This window comes from Sceloporus occidentalis, unplaced genomic scaffold, assembly GCF_023333645.1.
Source record: "Sceloporus occidentalis isolate IW3139 unplaced genomic scaffold, rSceOcc1.0.p SCAF_22, whole genome shotgun sequence".
Taxonomy (NCBI): Eukaryota; Metazoa; Chordata; class Lepidosauria; order Squamata; family Phrynosomatidae; genus Sceloporus; species Sceloporus occidentalis.
Genome location: NW_028317002.1, coordinates 11,203,826 through 11,230,307, shown reverse-complemented (window position 1 = coordinate 11,230,307; position 26,482 = coordinate 11,203,826). Strand labels below are relative to the sequence as shown.

General features: G+C 40.0%; 1 protein-coding gene across 5 annotated transcripts in view; it reads left to right on the top strand.

The window, feature by feature from the left end:
- The window catches only part of LOC149301020 (AP-2 complex subunit beta-like), a 43,732-nt gene extending 17,483 nt beyond the window's left edge, over positions 1-26,249 (top strand). The window contains exons 11-22 of one of the 5 annotated variants that reach the window (XM_089484439.1): positions 2,656-2,754; positions 4,273-4,532; positions 9,741-9,933; positions 12,360-12,401; positions 12,943-13,089; positions 13,774-13,919; positions 14,099-14,228; positions 15,895-15,979; positions 16,816-16,902; positions 23,223-23,377; positions 25,566-25,574; positions 26,175-26,249. In XM_089484439.1, coding sequence (XP_089340565.1) covers positions 2,656-2,754; positions 4,273-4,532; positions 9,741-9,933; positions 12,360-12,401; positions 12,943-13,089; positions 13,774-13,919; positions 14,099-14,228; positions 15,895-15,979; positions 16,816-16,902; positions 23,223-23,377; positions 25,566-25,574; positions 26,175-26,249 — 1,428 coding nt within the window. The remainder of the gene's footprint in view (positions 1-2,655; positions 2,755-4,272; positions 4,533-9,740; positions 9,934-12,359; positions 12,402-12,942; positions 13,090-13,773; positions 13,920-14,098; positions 14,229-15,894; positions 15,980-16,815; positions 16,903-23,222; positions 23,378-25,565; positions 25,575-26,174) is intronic. The other 4 variants (XM_089484441.1, XM_089484440.1, XM_089484443.1 and 1 more) reach the window with 4 other exon arrangements.
- The last annotated feature ends 233 nt before the right edge of the window (positions 26,250-26,482 follow it).

Sequence of the window (26,482 nt, the reverse complement as noted above, 5' to 3'; positions counted from 1 at the left end):
AGTGTAACAATGGTACCCTAAAGGCACATTTTGTATTATATCACCCAATATATCACTTGGTGTTAGATTTAAGACTTACAATTGAGGTGTTGCCCAAAAAAGGTTTGCGTTCCATGCTTGCCAAAAACTGTATCGGAGGATGAATTTAGCAGGTTGATGCCTCTGGCCCGAGTCAATGGAAATAACTGAACCTGAATCATGTATTGTGTCGTTTTCTGTAGAATAGGAGCAGTAACCTTGTAAACACTTCAGATGTTGTTGAGCTACCACACATGCACATGGCAGATGATCATGGGAGGTGGTATTCAAGGATAAGTGTAGTAAATCCCTTAAGCGCTAATAACATAACTGCTGTAAAACTTTAATGCAAGGGTATGTCACTGCTGACACCCACAGAAGTTCACTTGAGGACAGGAGAACCTCAGGAGGGTCTTTCTAGACCCTGCTGGCTGCAATAATTGCTATTGGCAATGCTGGGCTGTGGAGCTCTGCTTGCTGATCACATTGGCACAAACAGATCAGGAGGAGCAGAGGGAGAAAAATAGCTTCTCCTTATAAAAATGATATCGATAAATAAGAGAAAAAATGAAATAATAAAAATTATAAATTGTGGTAATTGGGAGCCCAGTGATGTCCCCAAGAGGGCAGCAATGTGCCCTTCAGCCTCTCCACTAAACGTGAAAAAATAAATCACTATTCCTAAACTCTTAAGCATATTTAATGTGGGGTCATAAGCAAAGCATGGATGTGGCCCTCTGGAACATAAGATTGTTTGTGGGATATGACTGTAATCAGTAGAAGTTTCTGAGTATAAATTGGGTCATTGTTCAGCTGTGGCACTTATTTTAGTATAGTTGAACTATAGTTGAACTATTATTACTAGTAATCATTATGTTTTATGAATTTCTATTGTTCTGAAAGAATACCCTACTTCTCCTCCTAAACAAAATGACAACAACAAACCTATAGTAAAAATGTGGACACCCCCGAGTATGAAGGTGTTAACATTTTACAGCACTCACAGTGTTATTAGTGTTTAAGGGCTAAAAATAAACTTTAAACAATATCTATATATATTTTATTGTATTTTTAACTGCAATGGTATTTTACTAATGGCTATTGCACATAACAACACCACAGTAGGGTAAATAAGATTGTAACGTGCCTCTAAAATAAATCAGCAGTGAAGATTTGTATTGGCCCTAAAATTTCTCATATAGTATTCAATGTTCTGCTTGAGTAAAAGGACTGTTATTAAAATGCAAATCCCCTTTTCCTTTTCAACAGACCGCTCTAGTGTTTAGTACGTCCAGATGAATCTATAACATAGTTGTTAGTGACTGTTGTAGTATGTAGATGGGAGTAATTGAAGCCCAAGTTAGCGGAGCAGATCGTAACAGATATTCATTAGTCCAGGACTGCTCTGAATATATTTGATTGCAAATGACATGATTGTTTCTGCAGCCATGGATATTAAGTGAAGATGAGATTTATTAAGGAGACTCTTTGCAAAAAAAATGGGGACAAGGCTACGATGGCTTGTTTCACTCTGCTGTACAGGGGCACAGCGATAACTGTTGTAGTGTCATTCCTGGATGTCCACGAAAGGCTTCATCTTAAAAGTGTTTAATATGTGTAGACTTGTCACTTTTCCCAAATATTATATATATATATATATATATATATATTTGGAAATAAATGTTAGCTATTGTTTTATATAGCGTCATCATATTCCTTAGCGCTGAACAATGGGTAGACAGGACATATATAGTAGTATATATAACAAAATATAATTTGATTTAAATAAACAGGTGAGGAGGGCCCTGCTTACAATCTAGAAGGTGTTAGGATGTATTGCACAAGAGGTAAAAGTACCACTGTTAGGGGTGGACCAGCCTCACTAGTATAAGTATTGCAGGGTAGGATAGAAGGAGATCATTGTATGAGGGGAGAGACCGGTTAGAAGTGTATATAGAGATGAGTGAGGAGATGTAAGTAGGGGAACCGCTATGAAGAGCTTTGAAAGTAAGACTCAACATTTTGAAATTAATCCTAAGGTGCACAGGCAGCCGCCTGGCAGAGGGGAGAGGTAATTGATGGTGGATTGTAGAGGGGCGAGACGGGTATGTGGGACACCAGCTAAGACAGAGTTACAATAATCAAGATGGGAGATAATGAGGGCATGGACAAGAGCCTTAGTGGTATCTTGTGTTGGGAAGGGACGGATGCGGACAATGTTTTCAAGATGGAGACTGCTATTTTTGAGACAGACTGAATGTGGGGGTGAACGAAAGATCAGAGTCAAGATTGTCACCAAGGCAGCGAGTGTGAGGGAACGAGGAGATGATTGCACCATTTATATTAAGAGAAACTGATGAGTTTGGGAATGTTGGCATCGGAGGCAGGGGATCTGAATATATATGTAATATTTGTGAATACACCAATGTGGGGTAACTATCTTACTTTGTTTTTTTCTCCCATTTTGTTAAGTTAATATATGTCCTAATTTGAATGTACATTAATTAGACTTCTTCCCGAACAGGCTATATGTAGTTTTAGCAAATGTATTATTTAGTTATTCTAGTACCTGGCATGAATACAGTTCTCTTGTAAGTATTTGTAACGTTTCCATCCTTCAAATTTCTGTCATATTAGGTGCAGCTTACTCTGCTGACTGCCATTGTCAAACTGTTCCTGAAGAAGCCATCAGAAACACAAGAGCTGGTACAGCAAGTCCTGAGCCTGGCTACACAGGTATGGTCACTAATGCAAGGTGGGGGGGCGCTTCTGTTGTGTCTTCTGTGCGGTCAGATGGTACATATACCGGTAGATATATTCCACAGAAATAAAGTTGTAAATATCAGTGTGCTATTTTGATGACAAGGCGTCAGATGCCTTAGGAGAGCTCTCTTGCTACAGTGGAACTTAATGTGTGTCATATATCTCTTTCTGAAATGCTAGAATGATTACTGTGAGATAGATCCTCAGAATTTTCCCTTGGGAGTTGAAAGTGCCGGCGCTGGTCGCTTAGCCGGAGATGTCCCCAGCCGGCATGTATTGTTGAACACGCAGAAAATGTTATTATGCAGTGCCGCTTTGTACAGCGCATTATACCCAGCTGTGTTGTGCCTGTGGCCCCCTGCTGCACATAATAAGTGGTTTGGGTTAACTGGCTATTTATCAGCTCTTGGCATTTATTTAGCTCTGGGGAGGATATTCAGTGTTTTCCTAACTGAGCAGCGTGGTGCAATGCAGAATGTACCGGACCAATTCTCCTGTGCAGTAATCTTTCAACATATATGTCTGTTTCGGACGTTTGGGTAATTCTGCACCTGGGCTGCTCACCTAAAATACATAGATGTTCAAAGTATAGATACCTTAAACCTTTAGTAAGAATCACAAGTCCTTTAATTTCTAAGGGGAAACAGTTCTTGAGCAACAATGTTCCTGAACAATTTATAATATTGGAAAGTATATACAGGGCTCTACAAACCCGAGGGGGCAGGTTGCCATGGCAACAATAACAAGCACTCCCTGCTACCTAGGGTTTTGCAAGGGAGCTGAACTTAGCACTGAGGTACGTGTTGTACCCTGCATCTAGTGGGGGCCCCCAAGACCAGCACTGTCCCCTACCCCATGTCTGGCATACCGTTGGGCCGACGTGCTGCTGAGTCTGTGTGAGGGGGATATGATGCCATTTTCTGGGTGCACAAGCAGCGAGGGAGCAGGCATATGTTAGTCTGGCTCCTACATTTTTTGGCTGCCTTCTAGAGCAAGACCAGATCCCTCTCTTTTTCTTGCCCAGTTATTTTCCAATCGTTCTAGCTTACATAATAAGCTGGTGTTTGGTATTTTTTTCCCATGGTTTTAAGAGGCACTTGGGACAAACATTATTTCAAACGTTCACGTATCACAAAACAGGACATTCTTTAAGTAAATCTTATGCATAAAACATGACACTATTAGAAGACAGAAGAGAGGATTTACCTTTATCCCCTGTTTCCTGTATATCAGTTTTTGAGCTGGTTTGTATCTGTATATTTACACACACACACCCACACACACACACACACCCACACACCAAAACATTTACAGCAACAAACATTAACATTGTAGTGAATCAGTCCACTATCCATTTCCATAATTTTTTCTTTTGCGCAGGTCTGGAACTTATAGTTTAGGCAGATGTTTATGTTCTGTGTACTAGTTCTCATTAATCATAGGTGAACGTTTTTGTTGTTTGAATAAATATTGGTGTCGTCTGTCTCGTAGGACTCTGATAACCCTGACCTGCGAGACCGTGGCTACATTTATTGGCGTTTGCTGTCTACTGATCCGGTAACGGCTAAAGAGGTGGTTTTGTCCGAAAAACCCCTTATATCTGAGGAGACAGACCTAATTGAACCCACTTTACTGGATGAGCTGATCTGCCATATTGGCTCTCTGGCATCTGTTTACCACAAGCCTCCTAATGCTTTTGTCGAAGGGAGCCATGGAGTTCATCGCAAGCACCTGCCTATCCAGCACGGGAGGTTAGTCTCAAGTTTTTTAACTCTAGACCTGTTCCTTTTTTTCTTAATGAAAGTAATTGGGTAAAGCAGAGCATGTCAAAACAAGATTGTCCAAACATTACATGATGGTGTTCCCATCAATTAAAATTGACTTTAATCACTTGCATGCGCGTTGATGCTTTTCATAGCTCATAAATATTTGTAATAGAAGACTAGCACGTAAAACATCTTTGTTGTGCTTTTTTTCCTTATTATTCTTTTTCTGATGAGGAAATGATCAACCCCACCATGCCATTCACCTCCCTCTTCCTGATTGGCTGCTGAAATAAAATGTAGTTTAAAACAAATTTACAGTAGGTAGGTAAAAATCTAAAAGTACATATCTCTTAAAAAGTGTTGTATTGTTTGTACTGCATACTGCACTGGGAACATTGCAAACAAATTTAACCCCTTAACGACAATTGCCGGTCCTGGCACGACACGGAAAAGCATGTGCTTTATGACAATTGACGTGCCAGGACCGGCACGTCTTTAAACAGGTGCAGAAAGCGATCTGTTTTCGCTTTCTGCACCCAAAAAACGTTGCTGAATGCCTCGACCTCGAGGCATTCAGCAACGCCGCGATCGGAACGAAGGGGCCATCTCTGGCCCCTCCACGGGGCGTCAACATCCGCCATACTTTGTATGGCGGCGGACGCCCGTTTTAAAAGCGTTTAGGAGGCGATCGACGATCGCCTCCTAAACTTAAATGGTGTCGCTGTAATGCCTCGATCAGGAGGCATCCAGCGACACCAAACACTTACCTTTCGATGGGCTGTGACCGCTCCGGAGTTGAAAAAAAATGTTAAATTTTTTTTTTTAAAAAGACAAAAAAAAAATATATATATATAAAAAATATATTTTTGTGAGCAAGTCCTAAAATTAGCATATTAGCTTAAAACAATTCTCGCATGGAAAGAGTTAAAATACTGGCATATTAAATGCCCGTGGGGTGTCTACTTTTAAAAAAGGTATGATTTGATGGGGTAAATTGAATTGGCCAGGTTCAACAACGTCCCAATTAACACCGGGGGAAGGATGGCCACACACCTAATTTCCAATTAGAAAAATGCACACGTACCAAATGTGGCCTTTTAGTTCCCACAAAAATGACAAACCCATGCATGTGGGGTATCACTGTACTCAGGAGATGTTGCTGAACACATTATGGGGTGTCGTGTGACAGCGGCATATACCAGGAGCTGTAAATTCATACATAAAGTAGGTGTGTGTGGGAAAAATACACACACAAAAATACTACTGCAAACTTTGAAAACATGCTGGTGGTAAAATGTGTGCATGCAAAGAGTTAAAATACCAGCATTTAAAATACCCTGTGGTGTCTAGTTTTGAAAAATATATGGTTTTGTTGGGCACACTGAAATGGCCCGGCTCAAAGATGTACCAAATAGGGCATGGGCAGTGGATCCCCAAATGCCAAAGTTCAACATTGAAAAATGCGCATGCCCCAAATGTGGCCCTTTTGCCCCCAAACGGCCAGGCAAAATCATTCATGTGAGGTATCGCTGTACTCAGGAGATGTTGCTGAACACATATTGGGGTGTTTTGTGATAGTGACATATACGAGAACTTTTTAATTCATACCTGAAGTAAAATGTGTGTGGAAAACCAAATGCAAAAAAATGACTACCACAAAGTTTGACAAAGACTGGTGGTAGATATGGTGCATGGAAAGAGTTAAAATACTAGCATTTGAAATACCCTGGGGTGTCTAGTTTTCAAAAATATATGATTTGATGGGGTAAATTGCATTGGCCGGGTTCAAAGATACCCGAAATGGCACATGGGGGGAAGAATTACCAGATTTGGAAAAAATGGCTTTGAAATAGCAAAACGCTACCTGTACTTATTGCCCCATAATGTGTAGAAAAAAGCAAAAAAACATAAAAACATTGGGTATTTCTAAACTCAGGACAAATAGTAGAATCTATTTAGCAGGTTTTTTCATTACCTTTTATAGATGAGTAAAAGATTTTTCAACTAAAAGTTAGAAACAGTCATTTTTTTCTAAATTTTTCACCATATTTTATACTTTTTTTAGTAGTAAATAATATGATACAATCAAAACAATGTCATCTAAAGAAAGCCCTTCTTGTCCTGAAAAAAACAATATCTAATGTGTGTGGGTTCAGTAAACGGGAAAGAAGAAAATTACAGCTAAACACAAGCAGCGCAGAAATGTTAAAAAGGCCATTGTCACGAAGGGTACAAAAAGTAAAATCAGCCTTTGTCACGAAGGGGTTAAAATAAAATAAAAATATGTAATGTTGTACAGCATGCATGTGGCCCTCTTGAACATACAAAAATATGTATTGTTCAGCGGTGACACTTACAGTATAGAAGAAAATTTAAGCAAGATTGCAAACATTTGATTTTTTTTATCTATTATCACCAATTATTCATTTTTTATGTATTTCCATTTTAAAAGAAGGTCCTACTTCTCCTGAACAAAATGATGTATAATTTGTGGGAAAGGGGAATGCATTAACAAACATATAGTAAAACAACGACAAAATAATATTTTGGTCCTTTGGTTATGAAACCCCCCGGGACTGACGGGGTTCAGAAAATTAAAACAACCCTGCCATTTTTCAAATTTTTATTTTTTTTTAACACTGGTTGCTAAAGCGCTGTGCTTGTGTACAACATTTGTTTCGGTAAAGTGGAGTAACAGGGTATTTATTAAATCCTCTTTGTCGGGCGATGGGGAATTTCATAAAATTGCTTTGTGATGGGCCGAGCATACAAAGTAGAAAAGCTGCCTGATGTCCGAGGTAAGCTCTTTACAGAAGCAAACGTCAGCACACAGAGCACTCGAGTCTAATCTGCAGATTCTTCTAGGCTGGTATCATAATTTAACACGGCTATCAAAATATTAAAGCCTATCTGCTTTACAGCAAACTGTCTGATGGAATCAGGCTCCGCATGATTGATTCCTTCTTACACGCAACATGATTTCTTGGAAAACATGTTTCATTCTTCGTCTTTATTTTGGAAAGTTTTGTTATCTAGTAAGAATATCTAATCATGTTTTAAGAATGAATTTATAGTACAGGGCAGATTTAATATTGCAATATAAGGTCAGAATATGAGGGAGTGAAGCACATGCTACGAAGACAACCCTGTAGGATTTCTGCAGAAAGGCTTATCTTCTCATAGGTGGGTTTAGAGATGGGCAGATTTAATTTTTCGTTCTCTTGCTAGAGGTGGGCAACCTATTGCCAAATATGTTTTGTTAATAGTTTCTTCTGGCGGTATAGAAGCTCTGCATACAAAACGACTTGACCACTTATATGGATCACTTAAAATGAGGGTGTAGCTTTAAGAAATTCCACAATTACTAAAATAGCAGTGATTTGTATCGTTTTCTTCCATATTTTATAAGTTGTTATTCCGATAGACGCCGTTGTGCTAAAAGGTGTGTTACTTTTTTGGAAAATGCAAGCATCCATTCACTTAATGGGTACAATGAATAATAACCACAAACCTCATTGGCTGCCTTCCCTATTGATGTCTGATCTTAGGTTTAGGTTGCCAAGTTTTTTTGTTGCGTCCCCCCTTAGTCTGCATTTGAGGGGGTCTATTCTAGCCTTTGTGGAATTGAAGGACTATTTTAGCGTTAACCAGCAGAAATGGCAGAAGGGGAACGTTAAGAGTCGGCAGATATTGAAGCTTTGAAATAAGTATTTTTGGTGAAAATTGGACTGAATATTACTTTTGATATATTCACAGTTACAATCCAGAATGTTAATGTTTCACAAAATTAGGCCATAGGGAAGATGGAGCGTTTTCCCCACAGCATTAAAAGAACAGTTGTCTACTCTATTTTTTTTTTTCCTTTTCTTTAGTCGATGTTCTAAGCTATTTTGCATCGACTACAGTGCATTTAATTGCAGGCATTTTTTGAGTTTTTGGAGTTAAGAAATGAGAATTCTGTATCATTAACAACTCCTCAGATGGCCTCTACTGAAAGCAGTAAGCATACTGATGTTGTTGGTTAACTGATGTGTTCTGCTTTCAGCAGAGATAGACAGAGAAGAAGGAAGATGACACGGAAGCCTAATTTTCTATTTCATTACGAAAGGAATACATGCGCTAATATGCATGCCATAAAATGTATTGGAGTCCATGCCTAAAAATAGGTCTGGAGTGGTCCTTTAACCCAGTGTCCTCCTCTACCCCACCATGGCTTCGCATCTCTAGCTCTACACCTGCAGGACGTTTGCATAGAATAAGTCATAGTGTTTACAAGAACCAGGATTGCAAATCCGGAGGGAAGCACACAGGAAATTGTTCACAACTTTGTAATACATTATAAATTGAACCTGCTGGGTTCAGCTGCTGCTGATTTCTGCGAAGCGCCTGACATTTAAATGTATAATTCTGTTTTGATGCTCTTATTTATTTCGCTTGCATTGCTGGAGGGGAGCAGTGGCACGCTGAAGAGGGTAACACTGTTTCATGCCTGAAGACTAGCGTGTATAGACTGCTGTAAGGTTTTATGTAAAGTGAATATGATACTATGTATCACACACAGGCCCGGACTGGCCATCGGGCAAACCGGGCGTTAATGAGGCTGCATAGGCCCAGTCAGTCCGGTCCTGCCGCGGGCCCGGTCGCAGTTGCTGCTTGCTCCGGCAACAATGTAAGTAGGGTGAGGGAGGGTGGTGCAGTGAGAAGGGGCAGAGGGGGGTTAGATAGTGAGAAATGGGAAGAGGGGATAGATAGTGAGAGGGGGTACATAGTGAAAAGGGGGAACATAGTGAGAAGGGTCAGATAAGATGGGGAGAGGGGGTAGTGTGAATGCGTATGAGAATGAATGAATAAATGTGTGGATGAATTGTGTGAATGCGTATGACAATTAATGAATTCATGTGTGGATGAATTGCTTGAATGATTTGTGAGACTACATTAATAAATGTGTTTATGATTTGTGTGAATGAGTAAATGCAAAGATGGTACATGAAGGGTGGGCTTTAACAATAAATAAATAAATAAATAAATAAAAATGGGCTTCTCGGGCTTAAATGCCCGGGCCTATTTTTTGTCCCAGTCCGGGCCTGATCACACAGTACACTTTTGTTTTTGGGGCTCTTTAAACATTGCCACAGAGCAAAATAATATTAAATAAATAGATTAATCCAGTTTTGCTTACTCTACTTTTATTAGCATTGATATAGGAGACAGCCCAGTGGGACCCGCTCCATCTGCTGCTCTGGAGCAGCCGCAGGTCATCCCCTCACAGGGAGACCTTCTTGGTGACCTCCTTAATTTGGACCTGGGACCACCAGGGAATGTGCCACAAGTGTCCACTATGCAGATGGGAGCAGTGGATCTTCTGGGAGGAGGACTGGATAGCCTGGTAAAGGAATTATTTACTTTTTTCATTTATTCAGCATTAGGTACCTTTTTTATATTGACCAAGTTGGCATAGCTCTTCATTGCAATGTAGGTTGGTGTATCAAAATTAGTTGGAGTATGTCTGTTTTATATTAACCATGTTATTTACAAGATTATGTGTCTAAAACATTTGACATCTGCCTAAGAAATTTCTAACACACCTAGCTCCATGCATCATGTTTCTGATGTTATTTTCATTGGGAATATATAAATAATAAAATGCATTTTAGGGAACTTTATGCTAATAGGCAGAGCATAATAACTGGGTTTTTAGCCTTAAAGCTGACAGCTTGATATTTTCTAGCTGTGTAGGAAGTCACAATGCTTTAGTTAAAGTAAGCCATGTCCCTTGCAACAAGTATGCAGATATGTGCTCCATTCCTTAGGGACAGCTAGAACTTCCTTGGCTACACAGGGGGTTAAGTCATAAATATCACATGCCATGATGCCAGCAGCTGTTCCTTTTTTGTGTATGTGTCTGGAACATTGTGTCCTCACCCAAACACTAGAAGCAGTACCCATGCTGATGTAATAAGGACATCAGCAAGTTATCCTCTGCTGGTAATTGTCAGGGCTGAAAGAGTGGCTGTTTTAGGCGCTGATTGCTGCTTTCAATAGCTCAGCTGTCTCTCTGCTGACAGTGACCTCTCTGCTTCTTTCCCTTCTGTGTCCCGCCTACCGCTGCAGATGGGAGAAGATACTCAATGGGTAACTGGTTATCACTCAATAGCGTTCTGATAGACCTACAATATGCTTCTCTTCTTTTTTCATTGGCAATCATTAAAGACCCTTAATTCTTCTCATCAGGCAGCCCTCGTGCATGGTCATTAACATCAAGATATCACAAGCACCCAGCTTAGCATCTTGAACAGCCGTTCCTTCCCTCCTCTTCAATTTGTTAAAAGGGGTACCATGTGTGACATGTCTTCCTATGTCTCTCCCCAATCTACACATGCAATTATTTTGCTATAATGATTGCTTATTGAGTATTTTTTCTTCCTGTACCCTGTCTCACCTCTGACCTGACCCTTAAACTGTTCGTTTAGCAATGGTTAATTTTTGGCGAGGCATTTTTCTTTCTTGCAATCAATATGTAAATAGGGCATAGTCCAACCTTTCCTTAAAGTGGCCACATAATTTTTTACAAAGGTTTTTTTCCTTTGTTAAATTTTTTAATTTCTTTTCCTTTGACTGTGTAATGTCCCTGACCTACAATTTACATAACAATGCTTGTTAAAGTATGTTGTAAGTACGTTAACATGCATTCTTCCAAAACAAAAAAGCAACATAAAAGCACATACTTTGTGCAGAATGTTTGGCTGATTGAAGCAGTCAGTCAATGGCAGGAAAGCGTTCCCATTCAGTGGCAGGATTTTCCACCATGCGCACCGGGGTCTGAACAGACCCCGTCCCCAGCTTTCCCCAAGCTAGCTCTGGTGTGAGTATATCACGTACAGGGTGATGTGCTCCGTCGAACACATCTCCTGCAAGACATTTATCCAAGGCATGAGAATGTAAAGGGATCACATAGTTCCATGTGCATTTAGTCAACCTAAAAAACGCAGCTACAGATGTAGGGCTGTAGTTCCCATCCTTTCCTGTGGTCTGACACTTGTGAGTCAGGAAAGCACTTCCATTGGGAGCTAGCCCTGGAGCTAACTGGTGATATGTATCACATGCAAGGCAATGTGTCAGGCTGACCACTTCTCCTGCAGTGAAAACAGCTGGACAATGGGGAACGGGCAAATGGGGGTGTTCTCCTGAATCCCCTCATGCATTTGCGGGAGGACCCAAGAAACTTTAAACTGACCTCTCAGCATTAATGATGGCTGGAGTGTCCTTTAACCACAGTCACAGCAGACAAAAGGGCTTGGTCACTGGTGGCTGTGAATGCAAAGGAGCCTTCAAGGCATTACTTCTCCCTGGTTAGTAGGACTGCATAATGCATTGAATACATCACAACCCCAGGAATATTGATAGTATACTCAGAACTATATGACCACAACTTTGTACCGGTTCAGTTAATTTATTTTTAAGCTTTTCCAGGCTGATGATTTTACTGCTAGAAACTAGCCTTTAGTGTTGTTTTATATTGATCTGTATTGACATATCTCTTCCCAGCTCTAAGAGACACTGGTTTCTAAACTGTAAATTGATTTGACCATCCTTGCTTACTGGTATTTTTTTTATTAATGTGCAATTTTATTACATTTCAATCTTTGCTTTTTTTCCACCATGATGGCTTTTCCATTGCCCTTATGGAACCATGTAGTGAGCCACAAAAGTAGTTTGAGCCTAGAGGGTGAAGGACTCGATAGAAAAACCTTGCATGTTATTAAAGTCAGGTGGTTAGTCATTTAAGATGGTCCTTACTGTATTTTCTTTTAGCTGGGAAGTGACCTTGGAGGAGGCATTGGTGGAAGCCCTGCGGTAAGCATGACATTTTGTTATTGTGTTATTGGGGACATAGTTGTCATAGGGCTATAAGCATTTTCTTCCTGTACAGCTTTCAGCAGTTGACAAAATTTAGTGCCCTTAATTACATCTTCATTTGCTATGTGGTTTTTTTTGCACCACTGCAAGTTAAAGCCCAATTTTCTTTGAGAATGTGTGTGGTGTTTTTTTTTTTTTATTGTTACATTACAGACATAGTGTCCACCATTATGAACATTTCCTCTTATCAGAATAGTCAGATGAATCATTTGTAAATTAAGACAGAGGTATTTTGTTCACAATAGTGCATCAAGGCAAGGACTAATGGTCTTATTACCATAGCAATAAATAAATCAAGTTGACATGAGCATTCCATTGGTTGCTAAGTAAATTTGTTATAGCTTTACTGAAGTTCTTGTGAGTGCCAAAAGTGGTCTGCTTGTGATTGAGCAGGAGATGAGAAATATGCATTTCTGCCTGGGGCTCTAAAGATGTCCATTGTCGAAAAATCTTCCCTCTATTTACATTTTTTTGACAGGTTGGGACAACCTTCATTCCTTCCTCGGTTCCTACAACGTTTGCTCCCTCGCCTACCCCAGCCGTGGTTAGCAGTGGCCTGAATGACTTGTTTGAGCTTTCCACTGGTATTGGCATGGCCCCCGGGGGATATGTTACACCAAAAGCTGTGAGTTGGTCTCATCAAATAATTAGTGAAACTGTATTCCATCTGATCCTAGAGAGCTGTTTTCCTTATTGTTCTGGGATTGATCAGTAGCAAATTATTTTTTTTTAAAATGCATTACATAATTTTATTGCAACCCTGAGTGAGAGTTTGAAGAATTTTCACCTTGACTGCCTTTTTAGCTCTAGAAAAACTGACGGGCAAATATATTCCAATCTTACTTAAAGTCTAACCCCTCCTAATCAACATGGTATCCATGCTACTGAAAAAAAAATGTCCCAATCGCAGGTTCTGTATCATTTAGATTACCTGGCAAATGCCAGGGATGGACACATTGATTCAGGCAAGCTAGACTTTGGACACGGCTTGCCAAGCTGGATCCCAGCCACACCATGTGAGCATCACGCCAAACTTCCCACAAGACCAGCCAGACTTGCTCACTACATACATAAGCTGCCTTAACAACTGTAAGACATGGTCCTTGAAAGCCGATTCGCAAGTGTAACTGGTCTGTAAAATGTATTATATACTCTTGACATATCCACTCTAAGCCAATATAAATTGCTTGCTTGCTTTTCCTTTAAATGTGTAATTTTTAATAAAACAATTTTGCTTATGTTTATGTTGTACAAGGTATATCCGTTTAAAATGTTTGCCAGTGATGACAACATAGCTTCTTCTCCGCAGGTGTGGTTGCCTGCCGTAAAGGCCAAAGGGCTTGAGATCTCTGGTACGTTCTCCCACAGACAGGGACATATCTACATGGACATGAACTTCACAAACAAGGCGCTACAGCACATGACTGACTTTGCCATCCAGTTTAACAAGAACAGGTACAATTTCCCCAAAGTCTACAATCAGTTACTGAACAAAGAACATTGATTCATGTGAAGATTAACGCATTCTATGTTTCTGTATTTTCTGTGCTACTTGTATTGCCTAAAACAACTAGGCAACATGTTCTCCTTATTTTGTATCCGACAACGTATTTGTTTTCTGTCTTCTACTTCAGCTTTGGAGTCATTCCCAGTACCCCTCTGGCTATCCACACGCCCCTCATGCCAAACCAAAGCATTGATATTTCCCTCCCTCTTAACACCCTTGGGCCAGTCATGAAAATGGAGCCACTTAACAACCTTCAGGTAACCATGAACTCATTGTAAGGTTTGTTGGTTCATGCATACATTATGTTGACATAGAGAAAATTTCAGAGACCCATAATCATGGTGCCTGAATTACCATAAAACAGAGATCTCTCCAAAGTAATGCCAGAGGTTCTTCTGAATTTCATTTTACAGTGTGTACGTCAAGAGCCAGATAACAGCAGACGTCGCAAGCATACACAACAATAAGAAAATGATGTGCTTGTCCAAGGCTAGGGAAATCGCCCGCTATAACATATTCCCTTCGCAGAATGTTCAGCTGCGTGTGTTGGTTGATGTATTCCCATAGAGCCATCTGCTTCCCCATTCATTCTTAGTGATGCATCTACAAAAATCAATTAGAGTGTTCCACCCATGCCAGACATGTCATTAGTGACTTTGCCATCTCCTACATGGCTGTTATGCTTCTTGTTCCCATGTGGCAATGTTCCAGGTTAATGGTAGAAATGCAGGTGGTTTTGTGTCCCAAGGATTAAAACCCAATCTGCGTACTTCAAAATGTCTCCAAAGCCTCTGGAGATTGTAGCATCCTCTGTGGCTTATTTTCCTCTCTGGAACACCACACATTTGTAGCATTTGGGAGTATGCGAGCATGCCTGGTTTCACATTTAGGGAAATAAATGTAATTTGTTTCCCTCTGATTTATCATGTAGCCTGCCAAAACAATTAATTAAAGCAGAACTGCTTATGTTTAATGCAAAAAAGAAGGGAAGAGATACGAAAAATTATTTGGTACTACAAATTTCATTAATTACATCAACACATCCAAAATATTCATACCCCTGAACACATTTATATTTTACATAAATGTGGCTTTATTATTATTTTTGATTACAGAAACCGTAACCCCCCCCCCCCTATAAAACATAGCTTTTGTTTGAAGCATTTCAATGGTCTCTACACGAGCAGGATGCTAAAATAAGACAAGGGAGAAAGTACACGTCATAGTCCCCTATCCCAACCTACCATGCCCAGCATTGTGGTTTTTCATAATTGCCCTTTAATGTGTGATGCTTCTTGCTGAGACTGTCCTTACACCGGTCAGCAAGTTTCTCAACTGTATAATGTGATATGATCCCATAGGATCTTAACTAGTGTGAGGGCGAGACATACAGTCACCAGTACAATAGTGAGGATCCAGCTTGCAGGAATCTCTTTCAACAAGGTCACCCGCAGGTCCAGGTCACGTGTTTCTCCGCACATATAAGTTAAGAGTTTTGTGCACTGCCGTTAACAGAGCTTGATCTGCTGTCATGATTGATTACAAAAGCCAAATGTATATATTCAAATGGTCCACTGAGATGCAAACCTAGTCTGGATGCACAAGATGACAGTATTATGGAAATAACAATTTGCTTGAGTGTCGGCTAAGGGAACTGAAGGGTGGAAATGAAGTGGATTGATGTATTGTATTAATTTCGGTCAGTAATAACTAAAAGGGCATTGGTTATTTTTAGAAGAACACAGGCGTACGAGTGTCATTTCTATTCATGCGCATGAGAGGATGATATAGGAGCAGCTGAATCTGACCCTGCACAGGATGAGGGTTATGTGTGGTTTAAAGTCCTTGGGATCTGCTGGGGGTGCTCTGTAATTTAAGCTTGGTGCACACGTTTTCTGCTCACTACTCTTGTATGTATCATAGGTTGCTGTGAAAAACAACATTGATGTCTTCTACTTCAGCTGCCTCATACCTCTGCATGTACTGTTTGTGGAAGATGGAAAGATGGGTAAGAGCCATGGGGTATCATGCTGATTAAGTCCATGCAGAGTAAGCGGGGTGGACATGTTTCTTGATTTCCTGGGCACTGGTACAACATACAAAAGTCCTATGTTTATCAAGGTAATATTCCATTGGCTGTTACAAAGGGAGAAATCAGCATTAATGTTGCATTGGTTTCCATGGCATTTTCCTCCATGTTTACAACTTTGTAGCAGAATTCATTTAGTTCTGCTTTCATAAGAATACCATACCATAAGCATGCTTTTCATACCACAGATAAATAGCAAAAAGACATAATAGGGTTTTCATTCGCAGCGTCCATTCCTTACACCGATTTGCTACGGCTACGCCTTTCAATCTTCCAACCAGAGCTAGTTGAATTATCCTGCTATATATATACTGGATGTTACACAGTTGTAGAAACTGACTTCATCTGAATCTAATTGCAACACACTGCATGGCTTTCTTCTTAGTGAAGAGCCCCTTAGGCATTTTGGTTCATGAAACGTTGTAAGAGCAGCACGCTACTGCCAGTCTACCATCGCCTGAAGAAGGCCCTTTTCCCTAATGTTAATTCAAGTGTGTGTACTTAATTGACACATTGACCACGTTGACCCCTTTTATTTATACTTGCTAGGCCTCCTCATGGCTGCTTGACTGCCAGCATTCAGTGTAGCACTTTGCATTTCAAATACAAGGGCTTTGTGGCAGCTGCCCCTTTTTGCTTTATCATTAATCCACTCTTTCCTGCCAAAGTCCCTTTCTAGTTGACATACTAACAGAGGCAGTATTTTTTATTTGCGCCAGTGTCATACTTTTACTACATTTATTTTTCTCCCGCAGAACGCCAAGTCTTCCTGGCCACCTGGAAGGACATTCCCAATGAGAACGAACTGCAGTTCCAGATTAAAGAGTGTCATCTAAATGCAGGTTAGTTTAATGCAGTCTGTCTATCTATCTTACCTATATACACACATGCCATAATGTATGATTTATCCTACGATAAACAAGCTTTTAAAAGGAGGAGACAATTTGCAATAATTAGAAATCTGTTCTGAGATGATGTGTTAACCCAGGACTGCAGACGCCTGTAGGATACAAAGATGACACTTTCATGAAATTATGCATATAATTTACTAACCAATTCAAAATACATGCATAATATCTGGTAATGAATGAAGAATGAAACGGTTTATGCCTTATATATCCCTTCCTTCACTGAGAGACCCTCAAAATTATGCACTGCTTCACAGTGTGAGACGGGCTGCAGGGCGAGACACCAGACATCACTAACCGATCCGTGTGAGAGTCTGCTTTAATGGCTGGAAGGGTCCCCCTTTTATTTCTTTTAGTAATACATTAAAATCAATATCTGTCTACGTGATCATGCTCATTAACGATCGTTTGCAAATTTGTGGCTGGTTTCATGCAGTACTCCAGTTTTCAAGCTCCCAGCATCCAAGGGTTTAAGGACATGTTTAGCTGTGTTCAGCCCATTAGAACATTCTACATGACTTCACTTTGATTTAAAGTTCTTGTTATGCTTTTATACAGAGAATAACAAAAAAAAAACAGCGAATTAAACCGTTTCTCAATAATTAACCCTTACACTAAGATGCCTTCATCGCACTATGAACCCATTTATGTCACAATTCTCTTCTGGGCACTACAGATGGTGTTCTTAATAGCACAAATTCCAGGAACAGATTAGGTTCTACATGAAGAATGATTCTATGGTGGTAGATGACATGTGATTCATATTTCCCTTTTCTTGAGTTACTGGAGTGTGTTTTTCCTCAAAATGCTTTGTCTGCACATCATGGTCACACCCAGTTTTAGCCCTTTATTTTAAATCTCTTAACAAAAAAAATAAATGAACTGATGTTCCATTCACTACCTAGCGAATGGCCTCCTTGAGATTTCAGAATGTACTGAGCGGGCTGCTTGGTTCTGTCGCGTTCTCTGTTTCATTTGTTCTGATTAAAGGATTTATGGTTCAAGGGCCATACCAAGTGCCTCTGGCTCGTTGCTTCATCTAACCTTATGGATGAATTCACATGGGTACAATATTTTACAGAAGAAGGGAAGGATGCCTGCAGGGCTCGGCTTTCCATCATTTGCCACGATCTTGGTTTCAGAAGCTCCTAGCTGTTTGATATCAAAATGCGTCAAGTTTTTAGACCCCCTAGGCTTGAGCTCACTTAAAATCTTTCATTCATCTCTGTGAAGAAGTATTATACACACAGACTAGTAGAACAGTCGGTAGTACATAGTATGTATGTATGGAATCATTTTCACCTTCATTGTAAAGCTAACAGATATGAAATCCCAGACAAGACTTCTGCAACCCACAGCTCACATCTAATTTTAAAGCAGATTAGAAAAGAGCCCAAAATAGTTACATTATTACCTCCGCCATTTACTATAGCGCAATAAGTACCCCATTGTAATTTAAGATTTTTAGCTTTAAGTCAAAGCTAGAACCATTGTTAGGTAACTCATTGTTTCAAGAAAATACTTGGGATGTGCATAAAAGCCATCCTAAGGAATAAATAAGTAAATAGTTCTAGAAGGCAGACTAGATGTTTTTTCGTTCTTGCTGTTCTAATATAGGTTTTACTGTGTTTCTATGTAACATCAATTTATTTATTATTTCTCCTTTCTTTATTTAAAAGCACATTTTAGGCTGCCCAACAGATCTGGGATTGGCCTTTGGTCACTTACAATATTACTTGCTTAACCCCTTAATGACAATTGCCGGTCCTGGCACGGCACGGAAAAGCATGTGCTTTACGACAATTGACGTGCCAGGACCGGCACGTCTTTAAACGGGTGCAGAAAGCGATCTACTATCGCTTTCTGCACCCAAAAAGCGTTGCTGAATGCCTCGACCTCGAGGCATTCAGCAACGCCGCGATCGGCACGAAGGGGCCATCTCTGGCCCCTCCACGGGGCGTCAACATCCGCCATACTTTGTATGGCGGCGGACGCCCGTTTTAAAAGTGTTTAGGAGGCGATCGACGATCGCCTCCTAAACTTAAATGGTGTCGCTGGAATGCCTCGATCAGGAGGCATCCAGCGACACCAAACACTAACCTTTTGATGGGCTGTGACCGCTCCGGAGAGCGGTCACAGCCGCAGCTGCCGGCAATCTTCGCCATCAAGGAAGATGGCCGCCGTCCTGTAACAGGAACCACAAATTTTAAAAGTTCGCTAGATAGTCCAGACCATCTAGAGAACTTTGGCTCCACTTGCAGGTTGAATACAGGTACTGCATTCACCATGCAAGTCAATGGAGCCCAGCTTTCTAATCACAGTGTGATTAGTAAAAATAAATTAAAAAATAAAATTAATAATAATTAGAAAAAAATAGTAAAAAAACAGTAAAATGTAAAAATCATTTCCCACTGATGTCACTATCAGGGGAACCTCCAAGTTGAAAAAAAATGTTAAATTTTTTTTAAAAAAAAATAAAAAAAATATATATATATATATATAAAAAATATATTTTTGTGAGCAAGTCCTAAAATTAGCATATTAGCTTAAAACAATTCTCGCATGGAAAGAGTTAAAATACTGGCATATTAAATGCCCGTGGGGTGTCTACTTTTAAAAAATGTATGATTTGATGGGGTAAATTGAATGGGCCAGGTTCAACAACGTCCCAATTAACACGGGGGGAAGGATGGCCACACATCTAATTTCCAATTAGAAAAATGCACACGTACCAAATGTGGCCTTTTAGTTCCCCCAAAAAATGACACACCCATGCATGTGGGGTATCACTGTACTCAGGAGATGTTGCTGAACACATTATGGGGTGTCGTGTGACAGCGGCATATACCAGGAGCTGTAAATTCATACATAAAGTAGGTGTGTGTGGGAAAAATACACACACAAAAATATTACTGCAAACTTTGAAAAAATGCTGGTGGTAAAATATGTGCATGCAAAGAGTTAAAATACCAGCATTTAAAATACCCTGTGGTGTCTAGTTTTGAAAAATATATGGTTTTGTTGGGCACACTGAAATGGCCTGGCTCAAAGATGTACCAAATAGGGCATGGGCAGTGGATCCCAAATGCCAAAGTTCAACATTGAAAAAAGCGCATGCCCCAAATGTGGCCCTTGTGCCCCAAAACAGCCAGGCAAAATCATTCATGTGAGGTATCGCTGTACTCAGGAGATGTTGCTGAACACATATTGGGGTGTTTTGTGATAGTGACATATACGAGAACATTTTAATTCATACCTGAATTAAAATGTGTGTGGAAAACCAAATGCAAAAAAATGACTACCACAAAGTTTGACAAAGACTGGTGGTAGATATGGTGCATGGAAAGAGTTAAAATACTAGCATTTGAAATACCCTGGGGTGTCTAGTTTTCAAAAATATATGGGTTTATTGGGCACACTGAAATGGCCCGGCTCAAAGATGTACCAAATAGGGCATGGGCAGTGGATCCCCAAATGCCAAAGTTCAACATTGAAAAATGCGCATGCCCCAAATGTGGCCCTTTTGCCCCCAAACAGCCAGGCAAAATCATTCATGTGGGGTATCGCTGCGCTCAGGAGATGTTGCTGAACACATATTGGGGTGTTTTGTGATAGTGACATAAACTAGAACATTTTAATTCATACCTGAAGTAAAATGTGTATGACAAAACAAATGCAAAAAAATGACTACCATAAAGTTTGACAAAGACTGGTGGTAGATATGGTGCATGGAAAGAGTTAAAATACTAGCATTTGGAATACCCTGGGCTGTCTAGTTTTCAAAAATATATGACTTGATGGGGTAAATTGCATTGGCCGGGTTCAAAGATACCCGAAATGGCACATGGGGGGAAGAATTACCAGATTTGGAAAAAATGGCTTTGAAATAGCAAAACGCTACCTGTACTTATTGCCCCATAATGGGTAGAAAAAAGCAAAAAAACATAAAAACATTGGGTATTTCTAAACTCAGGACAAATAGTAGAATCTATTTAGCAGGTTTTTTCATTACCTTTTATAGATGAGTAAAAGATTTTTCAACTAAAAGTTAGAAACAGTCATTTTTTTCTAAATTTTTCACCATATTTTATAATTTTTTTAATAGTAAATAATATGATACAATCAAAACAATGTCATCTAAAGAATGCCCTTCTTGTCCTGAAAAAAACAATATCTAATGTGTGTGGGTTCAGTAAACGGGAAAGAAGAAAATTACAGCTAAACACAAGCAGCGCAGAAATGTTAAAAAGGCCATTGTCACAAAGGGTACAAAAAGTAAAATCAGCCTTTGTCTCGAAGGGGTTAAATATGGAACCAAAATCTGTTTTGTTTTTTTGTTTTTTAGATTGAGCTCATGCAGCTGCTTAGTTGTGCACAACAAATACTTGGGTTTCATTTAAAAAGATAAATTGAAACAGACGATTTAACCATTTGCTTCAAGAAATGAGACAAAAGTGACTCACTACTTCTTGTATTCAATAGAATTTCTGTTTTTGCAAGCCATTATGGATTTATTTTTTTATTATTAGTAAGGAGCTCTAGTTTATATTCCATATTCTGTATGCGCTCCAAGAGGTTTTTTAGAGGGTCACTCTCGATTATTGATGTTGCTTATCGTTTGCTTGTATTCCGTAAACTTGGACAGCCAGAAGCTTCTTAAATGTATAACCTCTTATGGGCTGAGTATATTATCTTTCCATAATATATCTAAATCATAGGAAGATTTTGAGGCAACATGCAGTCATCTAAGGAATCCCCACTGAGCCCGATTCTCCAAACAGTTTTAGCTTATATTGAACTACTACTACTACTACCGCCATCATTAATTTATTATTGGACTCATGGGTGTTGTAGTTCTGAAGCAGATTGATACCGACAGAGCACTTGCTGTGGATTATTTTAGTATTGTGAAAATATGGTGATTTATAACAGGCAGTACTTTCAGGTTTTGATTGCTCTGGGATTATAGACTTCAGGGTAATGGAAAGAAAACTGATAAAATAAGTTTTCTGTCAAGGTGAAAATGGTAAATATATGACGCTGTGTATATACTTAAACTGGTGAATACTGTCCTTTTTATTCCACACCCTGCAAACACAATACATGACAATTAATATGTAAAAGCAATAATTTCGCATTTCTTTACATTTTTACTTTCCTGCCTTCGGCTGTGATTTTACTCTAAGACTCTATCCATCCCCAGCAAATATTTATTGGGTACTTTTTATTCTTTGCATCCTTTTCTTTCTGTTGTTACTCCACCCCACCCATTTCTTTTAATCCTGTTTTTTGCTTTTTAAATATTCCCCCTTTCCTCCTTGTATCCACACGGCATACGTACAATCAAAACCCTATCTCTACCTGCGTCGCCTCTCCCCTGCAATGAGATGAAGTGGGAGAGCATGGCAGAGCGCACCGCAGTTGATTCCAGTTCAGCAGCTCAGCTCTGAAAGATCTAAAAATAACAGCAAGTCACGTGGCGGTTTGCTGGAATCGCATCTGAGAAGAGAACCCGTATATATATCCTAGGGAAAACAGCTCTGTATTGGAAGTGATAGGGTTTATAAGCAAAGAACAAAGAGCTACATACAGAGCACTGTAACTAGTCTACCGCAGCACCGCAGTGCACACAGACGTATGACGCAGGCTAGTAGTGTCACTTTGGAAATGACGCCATGCTTTAAGACTTAAGATACGCTCGAGTCTGGATGCAGAACACCATAGGAACGCCTAAGCGGAACAAACTGCCGTGCTTTTGCGGTTTAGACATATACGGGTGTATTCACCAAAGAGAGAGGTGACAACAATGACATAGTGAATTCAAACTACACATCTCCCAGCAACTCTACCTACAGTGAATAAACCCCACAGTAAATGTACAAAAAGATTATAGTAAATGTACAATGTCATAAAATTCCACATAATGTAAAATGTATTGAGATATATATATATATTTCTATAAAATTCTGCTATGCCTGCATCTTTAGGTAGCATCATAATTAAAGGTAGACAATTAGTGGATTATTATACCTCTTTTTTTGCTGAGTTTTATTGCTACTCTTTGGCTGCCAGGACGTCATGTCAGTAGACTGCTTCTCATCACTCACCGTATCATTAAAATTATGCAATTTAAATTTTTATTTCCACTCGAAGTGCTTGACTGAACGTGTATTATAAACCTTATTATGCCCTACCCTCAGAACCTTGACTTTGGTCTCATTGAACCTTCCTGTTTAATCTTCTCCTCTTTTTAGACTCGGTTTCCAGCAAACTCCAGAATAACAATGTTTACACCATCGCCAAGAGAAATGTTGAAGGACAAGATATGCTTTACCAATCCCTCAAACTCACCAATGGCATCTGGATACTGGCAGAGCTGAGGATCCAGCCTGGGAACCCTAATTACACGGTGAGGCGATGCTTAACGTTTTGTGACATTGTGTGTAGATCACTCTCACACCTCCTTGAAATGCTAGTTTAAATTATACCAGTCCATAGCACTCCATTACTACTCCCTCTTCACTGTGTTTATGGCATCCCAGTGGTAGCTGGAGTACAGTAACCAGCATTCTCAAAAGGTCCCTCTCTGGGTTGGGCTAAATACTGCAGCATTCCCATTATGACTATTGTATTTAAAACTGCCAAGCGCCTACATCTGTTTGCAACGTATTAGTTTTTTCCCCTTCATTATTTTAATGCACAGTGTCTTCAGACATGTTTACAGTGTACCTGTCCAGCCTTCTCAGTGCTATGTGCGAAAACAACTGTCTTTTTCAAAGAAGCCTGCCACGCTCTCTAAATGCCAGGTCTCTAGATGAGGCTTTAGACTCATGCACGCTGCTTAATTTCACAGTGATTGTTTTTGAAAATAAACAATAAATATTGTTACCTAAATTACTATTACTGACTTGTAGCAATAATTTGTGCTAGCGCAGCCTTATTAGAAGAAATTGAGATGATAGAAAAATGCAGTCATTTTGACCTCCGTGCCCCGCGATGTCTTAGGAAGCAGTAATTATTCACCTTGCAGTAAAAATTGCTTATTACAGAAGATTAAGGCGCTTTCAGATCATATCAGCCAAACGAACACCAATTACTGTCTTTGCACTACAGCAACAGAATAGTCCTTAAAATTAAACCAGCAGAGTTAAGAGAAGATTAAACCTATAACCCTTTTGAAATCAATGTACGCCATATCACGGTTGTATTCAGGAACATTCATATAACTTTTGTCAAAGCACCTTTGGCCACTGATACACTCAGATTACATGTCTGTGACCAGAAGTACCGTATTTGCTCGATTATAAAACGACCCTGATTATAAGACGACCCCCCAAAATCTGAATATTAACTTAGGAAAAAAAGAAAAAGCCTGAATATAAGACGACCCTAAAGGAAAAAAGTTTTACCAGTAAATGTTAATTCATGTAAACAATTTTTTTTAAATAAAAGCTATGATTGAGAAAAATATTTTTTTTGTTTTTATTTCCTTGTATTTTCCAACTTGTCCCCCAGGCTTGCCACACCAATATGGCACTGTGGCCCATGATATGCCTTTTAACCCTCTATATGCCACTGTGCCCCATGGTATGCCTTTTGACCTCCTATGTGCCACTCTGCCTCCAGAAATGCCTTATACCCCTATATCCCATTCTGGCATTTAGGGGGTTAAAATGCATATTATGGGGCAGAGTGGCATATAGGGAGGTATAAGGCATTCCAGGAGGCAGAGTGGCATTAAGGGAGTTAAAAGGCATTGTATAGAGCACTCTGCCTCCAGAAATGCCTTATACCCCTATATCCCATTCTGGCATTTAGGGGGTTAAAAGGCATATTATGGGGCAGAGTGGCATATAGGGAGGTATAAGGCATTTCAGGAGGCAGAGTGCTCTATTAAATGCCCCCTTAACGCCACTCTGCCTCCTGAAATGCCTTATACCTCCCTATATGCCACTCTGCCCCATAATATGCATTTTAACCCCCTAAATGCCAGAATGGGATATAGGGGTATAAGGCATTCCAGAAATGCCCTATGCCCCTATTTAACACACGGGCACACACACTTACCGGTGCTTCCAATTTCCTGCTGTATTGCCGGGGCAGCGGGTTGACGTCTCCTTCCGCTGCAGCTGGAAGGAGGTGGAGTTGGCAGCGGGGGTTTGTCTGCGTCGGTCGCGCATACCTTCCCCGGCACCGGTGCGGGGAACTCTGATCTCTGACAGTCGGGGAAGGTATGCGCGACGGACGCAAACAACCCCCGCTGCTAGCCACACCTCCTTCCGGCTGCAGCGGACGTTGTCTACGCGGATCGCGTAGACGTCAACCCGCTGCCCCGGCAATACAGCAGGAAGCACCGGTAAGTGTGTGTGTGGGGGGGGGGAGACAGGAGGATCCAGGTCCCCTGCAGCGGTGCGGGGGATCTGGATCTTAGTCTCATAATCAGACCTCTATTTGAGGTCTGATTAGAAGACGACCCCGATTAGAAGACGATCGAGCAAATACGGTACCTTCTGTCCAAGAACACGTTTTGCAAGATTTCTATGCAGCCCGGTAAGGTACGTTTTTATGATCTGTAAATCTGGTCATACAGTCTACAGGGGCTAAAGGTTGTGTTTCAGCAACTGACTCTGTGTCTGTTGCTGTAGCTACTTAATGATGATCCTGCTTTGTGTTCTACACAGCCACTGCTACTTAAATCCAACAAGGTCCTTCCTGCAGCCTTTCACAATAAATCTTCGTTTCTTTTGCTCATATGTCTCGGGTCTAATCTTGAAATTAAAGCTCAACTGTTAATATAACTTGCTAACATATTAATATCTGAAAAACATAAAAAAAAACATAATTGTTTTTATTTCATTTGATTCTATTTGCACCCGTGTCAGATAAAATGCTGACGTTTGTACAGTTTTCTTCCTTTCAGGCAGAAAAGGATGCAATTTGTAAATTTTTGCTGTGAATTAAGACTTAGTAGTAAAGACTGTAAATGTATTTATCAGCGGTGTGTGCTATAAAGCTAGGTCAGATGGCAGTGGCTGTTCATATGTACTTGGAGTAAATTTGGTTGACTGCTAAATGGGCCATGAATGGCAAAGGTGGACATCTGCACACGAGCAACAGTGTTCTGTATCATTATTTTCCGATACAATTGTATATGATTGCTGGATAAAATTAACAAATAATTGTTTGTTCTCTATTGTCCCACTCAGCTGTCTCTGAAGTGCCGTGCTCCGGAGGTGTGTAATTACGTGTACCAAGTCTATGACTCCATACTGAAGAACTGAAAATAAAGATCCATCGTCTGTATGTGTATAAACTACTTTCCACGTGACATGTCTCAATTGTAGCTTTTTATTCTTTCTTCTTACTAAATAATCCATTACATAGGCTGGAAACCCTGATTTTGGGCTTCAAGCTGCAGCAGAGCTCGGCTGGAATCTTTCAGCTTAGTAGGCTTTGGAGGAAGAACTTTCTATGTTTTAACAGGTCTGTTACAGCCTCCAAATTGCCTGTTTCT